Source organism: Capra hircus, chromosome 11, assembly GCF_001704415.2.
Source record: "Capra hircus breed San Clemente chromosome 11, ASM170441v1, whole genome shotgun sequence".
Lineage (NCBI taxonomy): Eukaryota > Metazoa > Chordata > Mammalia > Artiodactyla > Bovidae > Capra > Capra hircus.
The window spans coordinates 93,655,662-93,679,574 of NC_030818.1; the positions used below are offsets into that span (position 1 = coordinate 93,655,662).

Consider the following 23,913-nt stretch of genomic DNA (forward strand, 5'->3'; position numbering starts at 1 on the left):
ATGAGAAAATTAGTCTCTCTTGCCTCAGAGTCTCTCTTGCCTCAGAGTCTTTATCAAAGTGCCTTTGAAGTTTAATTAGTTCCCCTTCTTAGGTATTTCCATTATCCCCAGGCTTTCCCATGGATGGCTCTGCCCATTCAGTGTTGAAACTTCATAATTTCAATTTCAATTTTTTGTATTGTCAGGCCCCAGGATGGAGCCTGGGATGTTGTGTAGGTATCACATAAATAAATTGTTGAATGAATACATTTTTGAATGAATGATACCCCTTTAATTTTCAGTGAATGGCATCCTTTTGATTTTATTAATGATTTTTTTTTTCTTTGGTGTTAACATTTTGTAAGTCTCTCTTCCTTATTTGCCATTAAGCAAAAGAACATGTTTCACTGTGAAAAACTACATCAGTATTTTTGTTTTTAAAATAATAAAGCAGCTTAAGTCATTCTGTTAGGAGATACTGAGAAGCAGAACTTTAATGATCTATTTTGGTAGTCTGATTTACCCTTTTTTTTTTTAATGTAGTTACAGACTGTTTAAGAAACATTAATATTATTTATGCTTTCCTGTTGCCTCCCTAAAATAGGGGATTATGTAGCTTTTCGTATGGAATTATGTAATCAGTTATTTTAAGACCCCACATAAGACTTGACTTATCAAGATTAAAGATTAATATGATTGCTGTGTGTGCTCAGTCGTTTCCAATTCTTTGTGACCCTTTGGACTGTAGCCTGCCAGGCTCAAGAAATGATTTATATGATCTTTTTGCTAGAAAGATAAGTCTTGAATCACAATATGGACATAGTGAAAATTGTCCCCAATAGCTCTAATCTTTTTATATATTTTTTTTCTGAACAGACTCTTAGATCCTCAGACAAACACTGAAATAGCAAACTACCCTATCTACAAAATCCTCTTCTGTGTCAGAGGGCATGATGGAACTCCTGAGAGTGACTGTTTTGCTTTCACTGAAAGTCACTACAATGCAGAACTCTTCAGAATACATGTCTTTCGGTGTGAAATACAAGAAGCTGTAAGTACTGAAAAGGAAGATGTCTACAGATGAAACTTCATCTTCACCCTTGCGTCACTGAAATGATGATAGTATTTTCTGTGGTCATTTATAAGCCAAATGAAATTCTCTGCTACTGATTTATTGTTCCAGCTTGATGGCCTGAAATATGAATAAAAGTTTGGTTAGCCAGAACCTTGTTGTTGCTAAGAGCATCAGAGGAGACCAATTGGCCACTGTTTAAATGGGTTAAATCGGCATCTTGCTTCTAGCAATGACATATTTGCGAACCATTCTTATAGAAGTTAAACTTGGGAGATTATTCTGTATTACAATAAATATATTCAAGTAATCCCTAACAATTTTGGAAATCATCTTTCAGTTGGATTTCTAGTGTTCACAGTCATTCCTTTTTTAAAGCCTCTACTCTGGCCATTTTTAGTGTTTGCTTTATAAGTCTAATAAATTGGATAATTTGTTAAAAGAAATGAGTAGAGGTAAGGTGAACTACCTCCCTCAAACAACGTAGGTCACCTTCAGCCTTAACAAAAGTATTTTACTTTTTTCACAGCAGCCCATCTCCTAACTTGTCTGGTTGTAGGTGAGCCGGATACTTTACAGTTTTGCCACTGCCTTCCGCCGTTCTGCCAAGCAAACCCCACTTTCAGCAGCTGCTGCACCTCAGACTCCAGACAGTGACATCTTTACTTTCTCTGTGTCTCTAGAAATAAAAGAAGATGATGGTAAAGGTTATTTTAGGTAGGGCATCTTATTTTGTTCTTTTTATTTGAGTTTGTATTAACATGCTGAACTATCTGTGCTTTTAGGCAAATTCTAGGTCAGATTACCTAACCTTTATATTATATAATGATTGCCTTTATAGGTGAAGTTTTGGTTTTTTTTTTAATATAAGTGATAAAGGAAAATAGGCAAATTGCCGAGGCAAGATTTAAAGAATTTTAAACATAAAAAAAAACTATTTCATGTAGGGAAATATATCATGTTCAGTTCAGTTCAGTCGCTCAGTTGTGTCTGACTCTTTGCGACCCCATGAATCGCAGCACACCAGGCCTCCCTGTCCATCACCATCTCCCGGAGCTCACTCAGACTCACGTCCATCGAGTCAGTGATGCCATCCAGCCATCTCATCCTCTTGTCGTCCCCTTCTCCTCCTGCCCCCAATCCCTCCCAGCATCAGAGTCTTTTCCAATGAGTCAACTCTTCTCATGAGGTGTCCAAAGTACTGAAGCTTCAGCTTTAGCATCAGTCCTTCCAAAGAAATCCCAGGGCTGATCTCCTTCAGAATGGACTGGTTGGATCTCCTTGCAGTCCATGGGACTCTCAAGAGTCTTCTCCAACACCACAGTTCAACGCATCAATTCTTCAGCACTCAGCCTTCTTCACAGTCCAACTCTCACATCCATACATGACCACAGGAAAAACCATAGCCTTGACTAGACGGACCTTAGTCGGCAAAGTAATGTCTCTGCTTTTGAATATGCTATCTAGGTTAGTCATAACTTTTCTTCCAAGGAGTAAGCGTCTTTTAATTTCATGGCTACAGTCACCATCTGCAGTGATTTTGGAGCCCCCAAAAATCAAGTCAGCTACTGTTTCCCCATCTATTTGCCATGAAGTGATGGGACCAGATGCCATGATCCTAGTTTTCTGAATGTTGAGCTTTAAGCCAACTTTTTCATTCTCCTCTTTCGTGAATCTTTTTCACTCTCCCCTTAGTTTCCTCATTTATAAGACGAAATGGCTAGAGTCTAAAAATCCTTTCTAACTTTATTATGGTTGCAAGATGACTGACTTTTTTTCTCCATAGCTCATATCACAAAATGGGTGCTTCTTGGAATCATAATCAGTAGTTGCATATAGAACTTTCTTTCCTTCATGACTCATAAAATGGATAAAGTGAAAATATAAATGGTTTCTGATATTTTGCTTATAAATTAAAAAGCACAGTGATTGTTTCCTTTGGGAAACTGATAACCATTACGTTCCCCTCAAAGACTTTGGAATTGTCATGCCATCTGGTGGCAAGTTTATTATACAATGCAGCTTCAACCTTGACTTGTACAATCAAGTATGAGCCATTGTACTTTATGCTTTCTTATTTATATTTCTATTTTCATACCAATATTATTATGGTATTTTCTGCAGTATGCATTCCTATACTGGGAAGTGGAAATCATAATCTATAAACCTTGTAATAATTTTTTTCCATTTTAAGAAACAGAACAGTTTAAACTATTTTTTCCCTTTATTGAAAATAAAGATTGAAGATTGTTTATAAATTCCAAGTTATAAATAGGAAAGGTTTCTAAGATCTTTCAGAAGAGAAGCACTAGGATAATTTCTCCTTCTGAGATCAGTCATTTTCAAGGTAGAAAGGTTAACTATCACAAATATCCCTATTCAACTGTGTATCAAGGAAATGCTGTACAGAAAACCCCTGGATAGTCAGATTTCTTTACACATTTGTTTGGGCGCTGTTATCTTTTTGTTGCATGCTTTCCTGAATTTAAAATAGAAGAGAGTTTTGTAGACCCTAATACAGTGATGAAATTATTGACAAGGATGCCTTTGTCAAATTTGAATTTTTCAAATGCAGTTCCTTTTATCCAGTGATTCTGTAGTATGTCTAGGAATCAGAAGCAGTCATTGAGATGCCAAGAGAGTTACCAGCATGAATGTTCCCCTTAATAGCAAAATTAAAAAGTGGAAATTAAATGTTGACTGTAATAGAATGGTTAAAATATGGTGCACTTCACAATAAATGCAAATATAAAATCATTGTGTTGGAAACCTGAAACTAATATGTTGTATGCCAGTTTTACCTAAAGCCAAATACAGTGGTATACCCATATGACTTATTTTAAAAAGTGGTATACCCATATGACCTATTTAAAAAATATATGTGTATATAGTTAGCCATAGCACAACATAAATTATTATTTTACCATAGCATATTCATGACCCAGATAATCACAATGGTGTGATCATTCACCTAGAGCCAGACATCCTGGAACGTGAAGTCAAGTGGGCCTTAGGAAGCATCACTGCGAACAAAGCTAGTGGAGATGATGGAATGCCAGTTGAGCTATTTCAAATCCTGAAAGATGATTCTGTGAAAGTGCTGCACTCAATATGTCAGTAAATTTGGAAAACTCAGCAGTGGCCACAGGACGGGAAAAGGTCAGTTTTCATTCCAATCCCAAAGAAAGCCAATGCCAAAGAATGCTCAAACTACCGCACAATTGCACTCATCTCACATGCTAGTAAAGTGATGCTCAAAATTTTCCAAGCCAGGCTTCAGCAATATGTGAACCATGAACTTCCAGATGTTCAAGCTGGTTTTAGAAAAGGCAGAGGAACCAGAGATCAAATTGCCAATATCCGCTGGATCATGGAAAAAGCAAGAGAGTTCCAGAAAAACATCTATTTCTGCTTTATTGACTATGCCAAAGCCTTTGACTGTGTGGATCACAAGAAAGTGGAAAATTCTGAAAGAGATGGGAATACAAGACCACCTGACCTGCCTCTTGAGAAACCTGTAGGCAGATGAGGAAGCAGCAGTTAGAACTGGACATGGAACAACAGACTGGTTCTAAATAGGAAAAGGAGTACGTCAAGGCTGTATATTGTCACCTTGATTATTTAACTTATATGCAGAGTACATCATGAGAAATGCTGGGCTGGAAGAAGCACAAGCTGGAATCAAGATTGCTGGAAGAAATCTCAATAACCTCAGATATGCAGATGACACCACCCTTATGGCAGAAAGTGAAGAGGAACTAAAAAGCCTCTTGATGAAAGTGAAAGAGGAGAGTGAAAAAGTTGGCTTAAAGCTCAACATTCAGAAAACGAAGATCATGGCATCCGGTCCCATCACTTCATGGGAAGTAGATGGGGAAACAGTGGAAACAGTGGGTGACTTGATTTTGGGGGTCTCCAAAATCACTGCAGATGGTGACTGCAGCCATGAAATTAAAAGACGCTTACTCCTTGGAAGGAAAGTTGTGACCAACCTAGATAGCATATTTAAAAGCAGAGACATTACTTTGCCAACAAAGGTCCGTCTAGTCAAGGCTATTGTTTTTCCAGTGGTCATATATGAATGTAAGAGTTGAACTCTGAGGTAGCTGAGTGCCAAAGAATTGATGCTTTTGAACTGTGGTGTTGGAGAAGACTCTTGAGAGTGCCTTGGACTGCAAGGAAATCCAACCAGTCCATCCTAAAGGAGACCAGTCGTGGTTGTTCATTGGAAGGACTGATGCTAAAGCTGTAACTCCAGTACTTCAGCCACCTCATGCAAAGAGGTGACTCATTGGAAAAGACTCTGATGCTGGGAGGGATTGGGGGCAGGAGGAGAAGGGGACGACAAGAGGATGACATGGCTGGATGGCATCACTGACTCGATGGACATGAGTTTGAGTGAATTCAAGTAGTTGGTGGTGGACCTGAAGGCCTGGCATGCTGCGATTCATGGGGTCGCAATGAGTTGGACGTGACTGAGCGACTGAACTGAGCTGAATTCAATTTTTACAGCCACAAAAAAGAAAAAAAACTAAAGTCACATTTCAGAAGACAGAAGAGTGGTTTTGTAGCTTTTATGAATGGTTTATAAAATGGTTCGGTGGTTTACATACAATAATGATGATCTTTTCACATCAAGAGGCAGATGATAATATCTGTTATTTGAATACCAGGGATAGAAAAGAATTAAATCTGTGATTCTTTTTAGTGCCTGATTTTCAAATCATAACAAAAGTTATTCTGGTGTATATTACAAGGAAATCCTTTCCAATATTGATGAAACGTGTTCTCCTACAGTGCAGTTCCTAAAGATAAAGACAGACAATGCTTTAAACTACGCCAAGGAATTGATAAGAAGATTGTTATCTATGTGCAGCAAACAACTAATAAAGAACTTGCCATTGAAAGGTAAACATTTTTTAGTAAGTTTGGCTTAAATATAAATTTTATTTCTTGTCAATCTACTGAAACAGTCATATACTGTATTCAGAAGTGTATTTGCAGACTGTTTTGCTCCCTGGGGAATTCTTTTGGTTATTAAAGTGTATATTTCATTTATTTTGAAGTATCTCTCTATCTTCAGCTCGTATGTTAACCTCAACTGTGTGATAATACAAGGCGAACATAAAATTTGTTGATCTCAATTAAAGAAATAGATGATTTTGATAATGCTAATTTGTTGATAATTTCAATATGTCCTTTTTTCTGTTAGAATTTTTTTCAGTGCTCTAACTTAAACATCTTTGCTGTAGTTGTAGTCTTTTTCCCAAACTTGTATGGTTCTTTTTTTGCAGATGTTTTGGTCTTCTCCTTAGCCCAGGAAAAGATGTACGAAATAGTGACATGCACTTGTTAGATTTGGTAAGGATAGCTTTTTTTTTTTTAAGTTTGTATGCTATCTCCTCTACAAAGGTTGTTACGCCAAATCTAATGTTAAAACACATTTATGAAGCAATAAGCAAAGATAAGGGTATTTCCTACTTGCTGTTTACCAGTCTGACCTTATACCTACTTAGTTTCAGTTTCTTGACTGTGCAGCGTTGATGTTGGAGTCAAAGACATTTTGTGAGAGAGTTATTTGCAGACTGTTATGAGCTTTAGAAAAGTATGCAGTGTATATACTATAGCTATTAAATGAAAATCTTTAATAATGAAAATTTATGTAGTAATTGTTCACTTGAGAGAAGAATTCAACATAGGTGTAGGTAGTAAATTTTCCTGATGTCTGTACAGTTTGATATGATTTGCAAGCATTTATTTTATATATAACTTCAGGAGCAGTTGCATAAATAATTGGCAAATTTTTAGCTGTAATCATTCATATATACTCTTGACTTTTCATATGTATATATATGATCATCTTTCATATTCTTCTATTTTTACAACTTTTTTTTTTAAGGCAACAGAATGAGGATTAGCTGTTGTTATTTTTTTGGCATTAATGTTGTTGTTATTCTTTTCTTTAGGAATCTATGGGCAAAAGTTCAGATGGAAAGTCCTATGTTATTACTGGCAGCTGGAATCCAAAATCCCCACATTTTCAAGTTGTAAATGAAGAAACTCCTAAAGGTGGTGCAGATTCGTGACATTATGAACAGAAATTTTAGTCCCAAGAGGATACCCAAATCTTAGTTCTACTTATTTGAGAAATATTTAGTGTTTATCTAATTCTGATGAAACCAAGGAATTTGAATAGTTCTTTGAATTTATTATTAACTTTAACCTGTAAACAGAGTATTTTTTCCTCCCTCTCCTTTCTTCATTTTTTCTTTTCCTTCTTCCTCTTCTATTTATATGCTTATATATTTACAGGCTTCTAAGTATGACTTTTTTGTGGAGCGATGATATGTTTATATATCATTTCAAATTCAAAGGATATATAAGGAAAAATAAAAGTCTGCCACAGTTGTAGTGTCCCACCCTAAAGGGTACCACTGTGACTAATTTCCTGTGCAGTTTTTTAGATATGCATAAACTTTTTTCAGGCTGTTCATACTCTTTCTGAATGTCATTTAAAACTTGAAATTCAATTATGTGAGCAAATATATTTCCACTTAAAAAATTTGCTTCTCCCTTCTCTCTCCCTAGATAAAGTGCTGTTTATGACCACAGCTGTTGATTTGGTAATAACAGAAGTACAGGAGCCTGTTCGCTTTCTTCTAGAGACAAAAGTCCGAGTTTGCTCACCTAATGAAAGATTATTCTGGCCCTTCAGCAAACGTAGTACTACTGAAAATTTCTTTTTGAAACTAAAACAGGTACTACACCTTTCTATAAATATACAGGGGGAAATGAGAGAAGTCACTTCTGAGGCTGATTTATCGTTAATCCAGGCTATTAGTTAGATCTTTAAATGGTCATGTGTATTTTAAATATATTAAAGAGGAAAGTTGTCTGTCATTTTACCCACCTATTTTTTGTTTTCTGCTTTTCATTTCTTCCTGAAGAACCAGGTTTCTTTCTAGTCTCATTTGCCTTAACCCTGAGCAGCTTCTTTTAGAATTTCCTTTCGTGAACTGTCAGATTTCTTTATCTAAAAGTCTTTATTTCAGTTTTATTCCAGTAGGACATTTTCTCTGAATATAGGGTTCAGTTTTTTACTTTCAGCACTTATAGATGTCATCTCACAGTCTTGTGGTTCTCACTGTTTTTGAAGAGAAGTCAGCATGCATTTATACTTGTAATGGGTCATTTTCTCTGGCTGCTTTTGATACTGTTTTGTATCTTGGGTTTTTAGACCTTTAACTATAATGTGCCTAGGTGTGATTTTTCTTTCTGTTTGTCTTCAGGTTTGCTGGGCTTCATGAATTTTTAAATTTATTAATTTTTTTTCTTTTACCATTTTTTGGGAAAATCTGACCCATTATTTCTCCCAAATTTTTTCTCTGCCACATCTCTCTTTCTCCTTAAGGGATTCCAATCATACATGTTTTTGACATTTTGTTATCCCACAGACCTCTGAGATTCTTTATTTTTCCAAATATTTTTTGGTTGTTGTTGTTGTTAGATAGGATACTTTCTGTTGACCTAACTTAAACTTTACTTGACACTTTCTTTTGTCATCTCCAGTCTGTTGTTAACCTTATTCAATGAGTCTTTTAAAAATTTCAGATCTTGTTTGTTTTTTATTTTTCCTGGAATGTCCCTTTGGTTTAATGGTTTCTGTTTTTTATGTGATTACCTCCTTGATCTTTATTTTAAGCAGATGTTCTTTTATATTCTTGAGCATAACTTTAAATACTTTAAAAATCTTGGGCTGCTAAATCTGAGTCTGGAAAGACACATTTTCATGTTTCTTTGTCTAGTATTTTGGGATTATATATTAGATACTTTAAATGCTTAAATTATAGAGACTATGTTATGGTCTTCTGAGTATTGAACTTAAAAAAGTTAATTCGGTCAGACTCTATACTCTGTCATTCCTGTGGTGAGCAGCAGATAAAATTTCTGTTCCCTTCTTTTAGCCTTTTTTTTTGGGACCCCAGTTGCCATGCAACTTACTGCTCCTGTCTTTGCTTTCATTTGTCAGAACTCCTTGAAAGTAATCAAGTTCATGGTGACCTAAATTGCTGAATCCAGTGGTCAGTCTGAGTTTTCATCTTACTTAGTGTGTCAGGAGCATTTGATATAGATAATTACTTTCTCCTCCTTAAATACCACTCTTTCACTTAGCCTTCAGAATATCTCAAATTTACCATGTCCAAAATAGATGTCATTATTTCATCCCTCACCCATAAAATACTCTGCCTACCTGTCTTTACCATCTCAGTTTATGGGCATCTTCTCCTAGTAATTACTTAGACCAAGAATTTTACTCTCTTGTTTTTTCATGCACCATATCCTGTCTGTCAATTTTTAAAGCATACCTAGAAGGCTGACCATTTTCTTACCACCTAGATTACGTTAACTTCATCCGAATCATTGTTTTTACTTAGATTATTGGAATCTCTTTTTCACACATCTCCCTATTTCTATTTTTGTGACCTTTTGATATATTCTTATATGGCAGCCTAGTGTCAAATCGCATCATTCTGCTCAAATTCTCTAATCCTATTTTATACCACAAAATCCTGAGTCCATGTAATGCGTTATAAGACCCTATCTGATCTGCTGCGTATTGTAAACTAATTCCTCTTACTTCTTGCCTGCTTCCTCTGCTCTAACCATGCTCTTAGTGAATGAGTGAGTGAAGTCGCTCAGTCGTGTCCGACTCTTTGTGACCCTGTGAACTGTAGCCCCACCAGGCTCCTCCATCCTTGGGATTCTCCAGGCAAGAATACTGGAGTGGGTTGCCATTTCCTTCTCCAGGGGGACTTTCTGACCCAGGGATCGAACCCAGGTCTCCCGCATTGCAGGCAGACGCTTTAACTTCTGAGCCACCAGGGAAGCCCAACCATGCTCTTAGGGCCTTTGCTATTAACTGTTCCTTTTACTTCAGATGCTCCTCCCTGGATTCCACTTGCTGTTATTCACCTCCTTCAAGTCCTCAGGTCTTCTTCAGGTCTTTGGTTAGATTTCTTAGCAACTCCTCACTACCCCCATTTAACACTGCAGTTTGCCCAGTTATCCACTGGTACTGCCAGTTCCCTCTCTGTTGATAAACTTAAAAAAGATTTTTTTACATACAAGGGTGTTAGCTTCTAATATACTGCAAAGTATACTTTTTTTTTTTATTAAGTGTTTTTAGTGTTAGATACCTCCTAAGGCAATATTTCTAATCTGTTCTGTTCACTGATTTACCCCAAACATCTTGAACATAATTAGTTCTCCAAAAGATTTATGAACTTTATTTCATGTAACATTGAAATTCCATTATACAAGATTATAATATTGTATGCGGATTTATCTGAATATACTTTTCTGTAGCAAGAAGTATTTTAGTTCCAGTGTGTCCAAGTTAGCCCTTTTAGTTACAGTTAGAAAAAGGTTACAAGCAGAACAGGAACTTCTTTTCAGTGTTATCTTAATAGACAAAAAAGTAAAGTGGGTCCCAGATCTTCACTGTGACAAGAGCAAGGAAAGGATTATATGATTATCATCTCGAACTTGGCTTTTGAGTCGAAGTATATGGATTTTCCCTGGTGGCTCAGAGGTTAAAGTGTCTGCCTGCAATGAGGGAGACCCAGGTTTGATCCCTGGGTCTGGAAGATCCCCTGGAGAAGAAAATGGCAACCCACTCCAGTACTCTTGCCTAGAGAATCCCATTTACGGAGGACCCTGGTGGGCTACAGTCCACGGGGTTGCAAAGAGTCGGACACGACTGAGCGACTTCACTTCACTTTACTTCACATGGATCTTACCATTGACTAGCTTTAGCTAGACTTGGAGCAAGCTCCTTCAACTCTCTGGGCCTCAGTTTACTCAGCTGTGAAATGGCAGTGATAGTATCTTCCTGATAGTGTTATTGTGACAGTAGGTGAGAAACTGTATAATGTACTTGGAACAGTTCCTGGCACATACATGTTCTTCATGCATTTTAGCTATTATTATTGGGAGGGATATCAGTGGGTCAGAAAAAAACACTTAAGTCATGCAATCAGAACAGCACTGATTATTTAGTGGTTAGCGTCAGGGAAAGAATGCTTCAGAAAGAAAACCAATTTGCAAGCATTATTTTACAAGTTTAAAGACTAGGTAGAAATGATTCTTAGTTTATAGAGTAAGCACTAGCCAGCAAATTAATTGTCTATTTTTTTGTATATGCTACAAATACAAATTTGTATATAAATTATTCTCCTTAAACAGGATTCTGTTTCTTTTATCTTAGTGAATATAAAATGAGATTACCCTGATCTTACTTTTACCTTGAGGACTTACGTTATACAGCTTTTGATTCAAAGATTGCATAGGTTTACAGGAATATTTTTTCTGTGGTTTGATCTAGAATAATGTATCTAACAAGGCTAACAAATGACTTGTCAGCATAGACTAGGCAAAAATATAATGTATGCCTGAGACTTCGCCTGATAGACTATTCTAGACTCATTGCTAAAGTTACAAGCTAAACATAGGCTGAGTTGTCAATATTTTCTTTGCAAAAAGTTGAAGTTTATATGTAGAGGATGGGAGCAGAGCAGGGAATTCCTAAGAATAATCCCTCATTTTTCTCCTTATTTGGATGTCTTGGGGGTAGGTGTGAGGGGTAGTCAGTTGAGGGGAGAAGAGAGAGAGAGTGAACAATTTGAACAGTTTTTTCCTGTCTTAGCGCACTTAGGGCACTCTCAATTCTCATTCATTCCAACATAATCTAAGTTTATTGATTTCCTCTTTTACAGTGTTGGCTTTAAAAATTAATAGCAGCTGCCACTAACTGAGGCCCTCTTGTGGCAATTATTGGACTAGCTACATTTTCTGTCTCATAATTTCCATAGTGATCCATATTCCATAGTGAGGATAGTGTTTATATTTTATAGATCCAAAGATGTAAAATAGATTTTATAGGATGTCGTGTGAACAAGATTCATACCATAAGCCTTCTAAAAGTGTTAGCCACGGTTCTTCCCATAGAAATGTACTTCTCTTGTCTTTCTTTCTATAAGAGCATTTTGGGGACTTAAGTCAAATTAAACATAATTTGAAATTTTAACCTCTTTGCAGTTCTCACTGACAGAAAAGGAAACACTGCTACAGACAAAATTTCTTAAATATTCAATATATAGTATCTGTTTTTTCCATAAGTGTGGGAAAACATGGAGAAGGAAATGGCAACCCACTCCAGTATTCTTGCCTGGAAAATTCCATGGACAGAGGAGCCTGGCAAGCTACAGTCAATGGGGTCGCAAAAGAGTCGGACACATCTTAGCAACTAAACAGCTTGGGAAAACAATTATAGAAATGTTATTAAAAATGCATGTTTAAAAATTTATTCTTTTTCCTTTCCCTAAAATTATCTGTTGACTCAGTAGCTCCTTTTTAGCCTGGAACCCTTCCCAACTGTGGGAATTCCTATATTAAGATGGCATCATTAGAGAAGAAACTTTTAAAATTAGTGAGGAAAGAAAGAGGAAGAAATGATCCAAAGACTAGGTTTTCCAGCAGTAACATAAGGTGAATAAAAGACCAACTAATCATTCTTATATTCTTAAAATTATAGAGTTACAGAATTTTCATTGCTAAAGACACTGTAGGGGTCTTAAAATGTTTTATAAAGTTATTATTTTATAAAGAAGCTGATGTCTGAAAGATTAAGTGATGTGTCCAATGTTCATAGACAAGTAATTAGTATAACCATCCATATTGGAAACCCAAGCTTCTATCTGTGTGTGTACTTGCTGTGTGTGTGTGTGCGTGCGCATGTGCGCTCGCATTCAATCGCATTTGACTCTTTGTGACCCCAGGGACTGTGGCCCACTAGGTTCCTCTGTCCATGTAATTTTCCAAGCAAGAATACTGGAATGGGTTTCAATCTCCTACTCCAGGGAATCTTCCCAACCGAGGGAGCAAACCCAAGTCTCTTGCATTGGCAGGCAGGTTCTTTACCACTGTGCCGCCTGGGAAGCCTGTGACCTGGGAAGCCTGTGTGAATGTGTACATGGACATACTCACCCATATGCAGTATTTCACTGTACCTCTCAAGGTAGAAAATGCTTTCTGTGCTAGAACTCTTGAACTGCTAGATCAGGAGCCACAGGTTACTGAACTATTCCTGAGACGTATGATAACTTGGTTAAGATCATGACTACTAGATTTCTCTTTTGTAAAAGTAGATTTTTCTTTTTGCATTTAACAAATCATCTTGACTCCATATTTATCTGACTTCCAACAGGCAGATTTGCTCTGGTCACTATTACTCAAAGGGGAGTTCAAGGTGAAGTGCAGGGGTTGTTAACGTTTATATAGTTTCTGGGGAAAAATTTTTTAAAAGTTATGTCGATCTTTGAACTGTTTTAGAAAGCAATTAACTAATGTTTTAGAGAATAATTAAAGCAAAACACAAGTAAATTCTTTGACCTATCAAAGCATAATATTTGAAAGTTAAAAATCATAATTGCAGATTTAGAATGAACATATGTCATAGATTTTAATATAATTCATTAAGTAATGAGGGAACCAGTAAGATGCTAAAACTGGTTCCAAGTATTTGAGGAACTTGAATTTATGTAGTCTTTTCTTAGAAAAAAAAATTAGAACAAGATTGGTGGGATAGAAACAAAACTGTTTAATGTACTGTAGGTAACCTTTAGGTTACTTTTTCTATTGGACAGAAATTATTTGTTTAGTAATTGGTCACAAACCTACAGATTAATATGTAATTTCAGAGTCTGGGTCCTTTAATTAATAGTAAGTAATTAAGTCATTTGTTCATCTTGAAAATTAAATAATCCTTTGTACATGTTAAAACAGCACATCTGGATCTGTGGGTCAAATCTGGCCTGACTGGTTTGCATAAAAAAAATTTTGAAGCATAGTCATACTCACTGTCTATGGCTGTTCTTGCACCATTATGGTAGAGTTGAGGAATTGCAGCAGAGACTACTGGCCCACGTAGACTAAAATATTTACTGTTTGGCCCTTTACAGAAAAGTTTACCAACTACTTAGTTAAACAGTGCTTCAGGATGGTATTGAAAGGACCTGTTGCTACTATTGGAGAAGGCAGTGGCACCCGACTCCAGTACTCTTGCCTGGAAAATCCCATGGACGGAGGAGCCTGGTGGGCTTCCGTCTGTGGGGTTGCACAGAGTCGGACACGACTGAAGCGACTTAGCAGCAGTTGCTACTATGTTAGCCTTCTAGGATTGGGGTAGTTTTTCTTAAGAACCCAAATAAACATTAAGATGGTAATACCTGCTCTCTGCCTGATACTTCTGATGAACCTCTTATTGCCCTCCACCTTCTGTATCTTTACTTCATGCATGTATATCTTTCTCTTTGGTGTTGCTACCTTTCTATTCTAGTTTTCTCTGTTTCTTTTCCTACAGTTCTGTCTTTTCCTCCTGCTCTGTATTTCACTGTTTTTTTCCTCCTCCTTAAACTGACTGTAATATGGAATATTAATGTATTTAAATATTGTACTGGTAAAATTTTATATTCTCTTAATTTTTTTTTTTAGGTCAGTTTAAAATGTTATGTGCTTCACTTCAGTTCAGTTCAGTCGCTCAGTCATGTCCAACTCTTTGCGACCCCATGAATCGCAGCACGCCAGGCCTCCCTGTCCATCACCATCTCCCAGAGTTCACTCAGACTGTTATCTCGTCCTCGGTCGTCCCCTTCTTCTCCTGCCCCCAATCCCTTCCAGCATCAAAGTCTTTTCCAATGAGTCAACTCTTCACATGAGGGGGCCAAAGTGCTGGAGTTTCAGCTTTAGCATCATTCTTTCCAAAGAAATCCCAGGGTCGATCTCCTTCAGAATGGGCTGGTTGGATCTCCTTGCAGTCCAAGGGACTCTCAAGAGTCTTCTCCAGCACCACAGTTCAAAAGCATCAATTCTTCGGCGCTCAGCCTTCTTCACAGTCCAACTCTCACATCCATACATGACTACTGGAAAAACCATAGCCTTGACTAGACGGACCTTAGTTGGCAAAGTAATGTCTCTGCTTTTGAATATGCTGTCTAGGTTGGTCATAACTTTTCTTCCAAGGAGTAAGCGTCTTTTAATTTCACGGCTGCAGTCACCATCTGCAGTTTTGTGCTTGCCTCAAGATAAACCCAAAATACAAAACAACTTCAGTTATCAAAAATTTTGTGAACTCCATTAATCTCTTTTCTGTCACTTACCTCTCCTCCCACCCCGCAGCTGTAGCGTTCAGTTGAAGAAAAATTGCCTGTTCTGTTAGCACTAGGCTAAAGGATCTGGTGGTAGGGGCATGGAGATAAGACATTCTTAGTTTGAAACTGTATGTTTTAGATTATTTTTAAAACATTTTTTATGTACGGTTGTATATAGGAAACCTTGAGCAAAATTTTAAGGTAACTGGGAAGCTACAGAACAGTTAACATTTTAAGTTAACTTACTAAATATTGGTAGTTGGATGTTTAATGATACAGTCTAAATACAGTAAATAAAATTGCAGAATTAGAGTCCTATTCGGTAAATATCCTATTTTCTTAAGGGTTTTAAGCCTAAACATATGTTTTTCTGCTTAGAAAAGGTTACATTTAGTTTAGATATTCAAAGTAACACCTTTTTATTCTCAGATCCTATGTAAAATCAGAAGTAGTGCTCAATTTAAAAAAAAAATGTTATCACTTGATAAATAATGTGTTTTCCTCTTTAAGATAAAGCAAAAGGAGAGAAAGAACAATACTGACACTTTATACGAAGTTGTATGCTTGGAAAGTGAATCAGAAAGAGAGAGGAGGAAAACTACAGCCAGTCCCTCAGTTCGCCTGCCACAGTCAGGATCTCAGAGCTCAATGATACCTTCTCCTCCAGAAGATGATGAAGAGGAAGGTAAATTGTAGGGAGAACTTAATTTCTATTTTGGGTGGTGGACTATACAGACCATTACAGTTTCATCAGTGAAGTGATAAAGTGACATAGTGTTTTGAACACTTCTAATAAATGTTTATGAGAGTCTATGCAAAGGACTGTGGGAGATAAAAAATGATTGCCATAAGACTTTCTTTGAGGTAATTATAGCCAAGTTAGAAAAAATAAGATTTATAACTAGTGCTTTTTTTTTTTTTTAAAGAATCAGTCTCTGCTAGCTTACTGAATTAATACAGCACATTTTTAGAGCAAATTTGAGACAGCTTCTACCTAAATAAATGTTTCCATCTCAACTGATTGATACATTATTGGATTTTCATACTGGTAAATACTAGGAACCAACCAGTTCTTTTTTGTTTCTCCTCTCTTTTTTTCATGGTTATGTCTATGAATTGTTCTGTCAATTCCGTGTCAGAGTGAGAAATGGAGGGAAGGAATACAGGAAAAATGAAAGTTTGGAAGGCATTTTGTACCAGAGCTTTATTTTTAAGGGCAAAAGCAAGCTGATTATGAAAAGTCATGAGAGGTATGCGTCTATGTGAGGTTCACAGGGAGTGTTCTGGAAATTCATAGGAGCGAATTCAGTTTTCATTGTGGAGTATGTGGTGGAGCACCATGACACTTTTTTAAGCTGGAACTTTTAAAGTGCAGGGAGAATTCAGAGATAAATGTGCTGGTTTGGGCACTTCTGGCTAAAAAAAGTACATTAACAAAAGCATCAGGGTGATAGGCATGTTTGATTTGGGTAGAAGAAATATGTGTCCATGATTATATGTACTTTTTCCAAGTTTAGAGCAAGTGCTGACTTCCCAATTCCTGTTCTTCCCCATAATTTCTACTTTTCCTGTAACTAATCAACTTAGGATCATTTATTGGCACTGTTAATGGCCACCAGTTGCTAGATGCTTAGTGTGGTAGACAGACACTTTATGAAGTAAAAAAATACTTTACTTATATAATCCACACAAATTCCTGAAAAATAAGACTTATTTTGAATATAAGGAAAGTGAGTTTGCCCAGTGTCACAATGTTTAGAAGTTGGCAGGGAGGATTTTAATCAGGTTTGTGAATTAGCAGTCTGAGCTCTATTGTGTTATCATATTCACATAAAGCATTTTTAAGTGCAAAGAAGGCACAATTGTTTTTGAAAAGTTAGCATACAATTTAGAGTCTCCTGCAGAAACAATTCCGATGGCACCCCACTCCAGTACTCTTGCCTGGAGAATCCCATGGACGGAGGAGCCTGGTGGGCTGCAGTCCATGGGGTCGCAAAGAGTCAGACATGACTGTGCGACTTCACTTTCACTTTTCACTTTCCTGCATTGGAGAAGGACATGGCAACGCACTCCAGTGTTCTTGCCTGGAGAATCCCAGGGATGGGGGAGCCTGGTGGACTGCCGTCTATGGGGTCGCACAGAGTCGGACACAACTGAAGCTACTTAGCAACAGCAGCAGAGACTATTTAAGTCATGTTTTAAGGCCAGGAAGGGTGAAATTGTTCCTACTGTTTGAGATTGACTGTATAACTGGATCTGGAGACTTGCAGTTTTCCTTTATGTCAACATTGCTTAAGATGCAGAGCAAATAAAAATTTACAGAACTTTCCTCCCTTTAAGACTTGGCAATGAAAAAAAAAAGCCAAAAGTTCAGAGAGACATACCATTTATTGTGAAACCAGAGACTGTTCAAATCTCCGTATTATAGATGTTAATCTACCAGTTAAAAAGAAATTTGGGCCCAGCTAATAGATAACATTGGGACTGAGATGTAGTTCTAGTGTATAATAGGCATGGTGTTTTTAATATAATTGAGGGGATTCAGAAGGCCTCTACTGACAGCACTTAACTGGGGAGAGAGAAGGGCTCAGGGCAGGCGGCAGTCCATGGGAGAATCAAGATCATTAGAACACAAGCTCTGTAAAGGAAGAGAGTGTGTCCTTTTCTGCTCCATGTTGTTTCCGTGGTGTGTAGTCCAATTCCTGGTATATAATAAATGCTCAGTAAATATTGGCAAGATGAGTAGCCTTCTAGATCCATTTCCATAGTGAAAAGTTAATGACGAGACTGCAGCCATACCATTGTTTAATTCTGTCTAATCCAGTATACAAACCAAGGAAATTGGTCCTGTTGTGATGTTTGCTCCCTGAAAAGGAATAACTATAGTCCTCTAAAGAGCCTCCTTATCCATAGGTCATTTGTGCTCACAGGGCAGGAAGCCAGTAGTTATAAAGGGGAGGTGTTCAGAAGCAACATTCTGAACATACCTTAACAGTAGAAGAGAATTTTGTAAGATAAGCCTTCCTAATGTCTTTAAAGGAATTATCTCTTGTAAATTTTAATATGTTTTAAAATAGCTGCCATCACCCAAAGACATTGTGTTATATTGACATTTTTAAAGAGTGGAGAATTACTTGAGGCATTTAGAGTACGGCCAACTCTGGAGAATAGTGAAGCAGATGGACGTTATCTCAGTGCCCTTGAGCCTTTCTCTTTTCCTTATTCATCTGCAGAGATCTCACTTATATTCAGTCTGTCTTCTTCCCGAACTCATTGTGAAAACTGCTGATAATGTTCAAGACATTATAATATAAATAAGTTTAGTAATAAATATCCTGGATTTCTGAGCCTTTAAAATCAGTACTTTCAGATATACTGTCACTAAAGGGATGCCAATTCATGATGTAATCATCAAGAGATGTTAAGATCCAAACTTTTTTTTTTAAGATACAACGTTTTTAAAGGCAGGTTACACAAAAACATTTAGAAACAGCATTGATTGACCTGACATGGAAACAAGTACTGTTTTACCCAACTAGTGCAGATGTCAGTTGGTAAAACCATTTTGGGAGGCAACTTGTCATAAGTTTCAGAATCCTTAACAGCATGCTTTTTTTTTAACTCAGGAAGTTCCCTTCTGGCATATACCCAATAAAAGCATTGAGATTTGTTCATCCTAATACTATTTGTAGCAAAAAGTTGAAAACTCCCTAAGTGTCCAACAAAGAAGATTAAGTAAATCTTATTTTCCCACTACTTTCATTACACTTTTTTCAGTTCTCTCATTCCTTTATCATTGTCACATTTTTCATTGTCTTTAAATCTTATAATCCTTAAATTTGTATTCAGATTTACATTTCCTGATTACTTGAACAAAGTTTGAAATGATTCATCTTGGTCCTTCTTAAAAAATATTTTTATGCCTTCTGTTAATCCATGCCAGTATAGAAAATTTAGAAAGTCATTAAAACATAAAAGAGGAAAGAAAAAAATCATAGCTCTGTAAGATTTAGTTCTTACTTTAATTTTATGTGTACTTAATATTTTGCCAAATCATTATGTTAAAAAGTGTCAACACAAGTTTGGATTGTCAATGTATATCAAAATTTATTCAAATATTCTCTGCTTTTCTATTTTGGAAACTTATGTGCACGTGCTTTGTGCTTTTACCTGTTATACATAAGACTGCTATATATTTTCATGTATGACATTGTTTGCTATGAAACAGGCAAGAGAACATACCATACTTTGAGTCCTATCATTTTATAGTCATGTGGCTCTTTCTTCAGTTGACATTATATAGGCATATATGAAAAGCAAGAGAAAGAGTTTCAGCAACATTCCACCTAGGGCCATTTTTACTTTTCTTGTATTTATGACTGTGCTAAGAGAGAAGTTACGATACTGTGCTCTGCTCCCAATGAAATCTTTCAAATTTGACTGTTACATTTCCAGGTCATTCTTCTGGCTAGCATAGCCACCTCTATTATCCTTTTTTGTGTGTTTTGTTTATTAAAGATAACGATGAGCCTCTCTTGAGTGGATCTGGTGATGTATCCAAAGAATGTGCAGAAAAAATTCTTGAAACTTGGGGAGAACTGTTGTCTAAATGGTAAGTTGTGATAGAATAATTCTCCTTTCCACCTGCAGTTCTTATGTTATGGGTAGAGAATTTTGCCAAACTTTTTTCAGTTTTGGAGCCAATATTAAAAACCTAAATATGAGGTTCACATTCGAGAATCTCTGTTGGTAGAGGTTTATAAGGGTAGTGAAGTCATGAAGATCTGAAATGAGCTTTCAAAATAATCAGAAACCTAGTAAATTCTCATTGCTGCAGAAATATTTATGCAAACATGGAATCCATGGAGAAAATAAATAAGGAAAGAAGTCACTTATATTGAAGTGGGTAGGAATTGCCGACTGGTTAAGATAATACACAGTAGTTAAGGCAATATACAGTAATAGAAGATACTCACACGATGCATAGAACCATGATAGAGACTGCAGTGAGATTTTTCCCTATCTGTTATATGCCTCAAGTGACAGAACAGAATGTTATAAACATGGTATGTATGTATTGCTCTACCAATTACTAACACTTGTAAAATTCAGGAATTTCTCATCAGCTCAAGAGACAGTTTGATGACAGTGTTAAGCAATATCCTATAGACTGTCTAAAAAGAGTACACTACTTTCAGGTAATTTATTAGTGAAATCAGAGACATTCTGGTAAATCAGGTTGGTGAGACGTTTATGTCGTTTCCTTTTCCCACTGTGTAGGATGCCAGTATATGCTGAAAAGAGCTGAACTTGAAAATAATCTGAGCCGTTTTCTGTTTCTGGCTTTCTGGTTCTTAGGGTTATCATACCAACTCCCCATGGACCTGTTACTTGGAGTCTGATTTATCTCTGAAGTTTTAACTGGTGAAACCTTCACTCTGTTCTTAGTAAAATTGTGTCTCAGCATTAAAAAAAAAAAGTCATGCCCGCAAGGGATGGGACTACAAATGGGCATCATCTGCTTCTAGCATTCTCACAAAACTTGACACTTCCGGTAAAACACTCTCCAATTGGGAAATGTCAAATGTGTACAGGAGGAGAGTGCAAACTAAAGCATGGTTTGTCTTTACGCAAGTGGTTTTAATAAATGACCTCTGCAGAAGCCCCCCAGGGGAATAGTTCTCATTTATATTTTTATATTCCTTCAGCAATCAGGAGACAAACCTGCTGATGCTCTCATCACAATATATTTTCAGTTCAGTGAATTTGGAGTGTTTGGACTGCTGCTGGCAGAAATTTCATCTGTATAAAAAGATTTCTGCTCTAAAATAGAAATGTAATTGAGTCTTGACATGGGTTATATAATAGTGTATGTAAAATTATTTAGATACAGCATTTAGACTCTAAATGCTCTGTTTTATAAAATGAACCCACCAGCGTTTTATACAATTGCTTGGAATTTGTTTAGTCATCGGGCTTTGTTTATCCATTTTGTTATTCTTTTGATGAAATGATATCCTTATCTTACTCCTTCAAATACGTTAACTAACTTTCCATCTGTCTCACCTATCTTCAGGATGTTTATAACTGTTTTTTGCTGATTTCACTCATGTCTTTAGAAATAATAATACAGTTTCTCTTCTTCAATTTATTTTGTCATTATTTTTTCATCATCATTGTATGTGTTTTATGATAGGAATCCTCACCGTGTCATGGAATTTTAGAGCCTGGTAGACCTGGCTTCAGGTCCTGCCTCTCCTGTTTCTAAGCTGTATGATCTTGGGCAGGTCACTTAACCCTTGAGAATCTGTCTTTTGCAAAATACAAGTCTGTAGAACCACCATGCAGGATTATTATAGATTAAGAATAATAGATGTTGTAATGGTAGTAATCATAGTAAGAAGTAATAGATTTACTCTGTGCCCAGTACTGTGCTAAGTTATATGCTCTATTTCAACTATAATAACCTTATAAAATAGTATCCGTTTTTATAGATGAGGAAACTGGCTGAGATTAAGTCAACAGTTCTAGTTAGTAAACAGCAGGTTCAGAATTTTTAACACATTCAGGTCTGATTCCAAAACTGGTTTATTTAACTCTACATTAGATTTTAGTGTCAGTGTTTATAATAAACATACCTTTGTGCTCTAATTCTCCAAGTTCGTTTTGATAAGACTTTTAATGGTGGCTCTGAAATCACAAAGCAGCTGTGATGTAACAGAGCATTCACTGAGCTTGAGTCTACCTCAGTCTCTTAATCAACGTCCCTGAACTTCTTTCTCCATCTGTAGAACTGGAGATACTACCACATACCTCAAATGGTTGTTGTGAGGATCGAATAAAATTAAATGCAAAAGCACTTTGTAAGTTAATACCAATACTTCTAAAAATTCTTTTTCAAGATGTTTTATTTCCCCCAGTAAAAGTATTTTAGGGAATTCCCTGGCGGTCCGGTGATTAGGACTTCGGGCTTCCACTGCAGGAGGCAATGGGTTTGATTCCTGGTCTGGGAACTCTTGCCTGGAGAATTCCATGAACAGAATAGCCCAGCAGGCTGCAGTCCACAAGGTCAAAAAGAGTTGGCCACGACTGAGTGACTTTCATCATCATCTGAGAAATAAGATCCTGCATGCTACAGCCCCCCACCAAAGAGATGTCTTATTCCCCCCATTTTGTAGATGAAATAAATGAAGCTCCAACACTTTAGTAACTTGTTTTGATACTATAACAGTACGGTAGAAACTTTTATCCATCATAGTTATCAAAAAAATTTTATTTAAATCACCATAAAAACTGCTGAAAGCATTTATTTTTATATTTATTCTTGCTAAGAACAAATGTTTACCTAAAACATAAAAATATACTTTACTTATTGATCTTGATGCAGAGCAGAGCTCTTATCTTCAGCTGTGTGTCCACTATCGAGAATTTTGCTTTGTTTTTCTTGCATAAGCCACAACCATAAAGCTATAGTTTCCAGTTCTGATTTTTATTTTTATTTTAAATTAGACCAATAATTTAGAGATACATAAGACTCAGTCTGACTTCAGAATTTTTTTCTCCACCCAATCTTTTACAGTTATATTGGCCACGTCTAGTTCTAGGCTTTTTTTATTAATGTTTTTTATTAAGTCTTTATATATCATTTAGTTTAGCTTTCCTAAAAGTAACGCTCTTTTAAAAGCTCTGTCTTTTATGCACTTACAGCTTATGGCTTTGTTTTTAGGCATCTCAACTTGAGTGTGAGGCCAAAGCAGTTGTCATCCTTAGTAAGAAGCGGTGTTCCTGAAGCTCTTCGAGGAGAAGTCTGGCAGCTCCTAGCAGGTTGTCACAACAATGACCACCTGGTAGAAAAATACCGAATTCTCATCACTAAGGTAAGGGGATGATAATTCAGCTTCAGCGTTAGTTCTTTTAGAATTCCATTATTAAAAGATTATTCTGTCTATTCACTTATCAAGAATTTTATGCAATACCTTTAACAGAAGAATAGAACTTTCAGACTTCCGGCTCGTAGTTATTTCCAGTGTTAGCACAAAGGAGAAGGCATAGGTTTTCTTCCTTTCTTTTCACCTCAGAGGCAAAAGATGGCCTCTGCCCTTTGTGTATAGGTCAGTTGTGCTGTGCTATGTGTAAAAACTTTATTTATTTTAATCCTTTTCACACTTCCCAGAAATGTGCTCTTTGTAAGTAAAGGCCTAGTCCTATTTTTTTTTTTTTACAATTGGAAGAACATGGTTCTATCTTCTTAAACCATATTCCCTTTCAGTTCATTCCTCTAAATTGAATTCTCAATTTTTATGGTATCCCCTTCTCAAGCTGATGAATTCCTCAGGGTTTTGCAAGTGAAGCAACGCAGCTATTCTTTGTACAGGCATGCAAAAATTTAATTTTCTGCCAGGTTAGGCAGTGATTTGTGCCTTTTGCACCCATGTTACTGGTTTTCAGCTTTGCTTTTGTTTTCTGAAATTCTTGAAATCTTCATCTTTAGGAAGCAGTTTCTTTGGTATACAAATTTCAAACCTGAGTTATGAATGAACTGCTCAGAACTCTCAATAATACATGAGAATTTTTCAGTGTGACAGAGTAGTAGGACTTCTTTTAAAAATATATTAAAACCTTATGAGAAGTGAATAATATTGATACAAAACTACT

The 23,913-nt window shown here is 36.5% G+C and overlaps 1 protein-coding gene across 6 annotated transcripts in view; it reads left to right on the top strand.

The window, feature by feature from the left end:
- RABGAP1 (RAB GTPase activating protein 1) overlaps positions 1-23,913 on the top strand; it is a 161,463-nt gene that overhangs the window by 51,104 nt on the left and 86,446 nt on the right. For all 6 annotated transcript variants that reach the window (XM_018055735.1, XM_018055739.1, XM_018055737.1 and 3 more), the window contains 9 exons: positions 856-1,030; positions 1,611-1,768; positions 5,849-5,959; positions 6,346-6,412; positions 7,018-7,120; positions 7,640-7,809; positions 15,769-15,943; positions 19,777-19,870; positions 22,985-23,135. In XM_018055735.1, the coding sequence (XP_017911224.1) occupies positions 856-1,030; positions 1,611-1,768; positions 5,849-5,959; positions 6,346-6,412; positions 7,018-7,120; positions 7,640-7,809; positions 15,769-15,943; positions 19,777-19,870; positions 22,985-23,135 (1,204 nt within the window). The remainder of the gene's footprint in view (positions 1-855; positions 1,031-1,610; positions 1,769-5,848; positions 5,960-6,345; positions 6,413-7,017; positions 7,121-7,639; positions 7,810-15,768; positions 15,944-19,776; positions 19,871-22,984; positions 23,136-23,913) is intronic.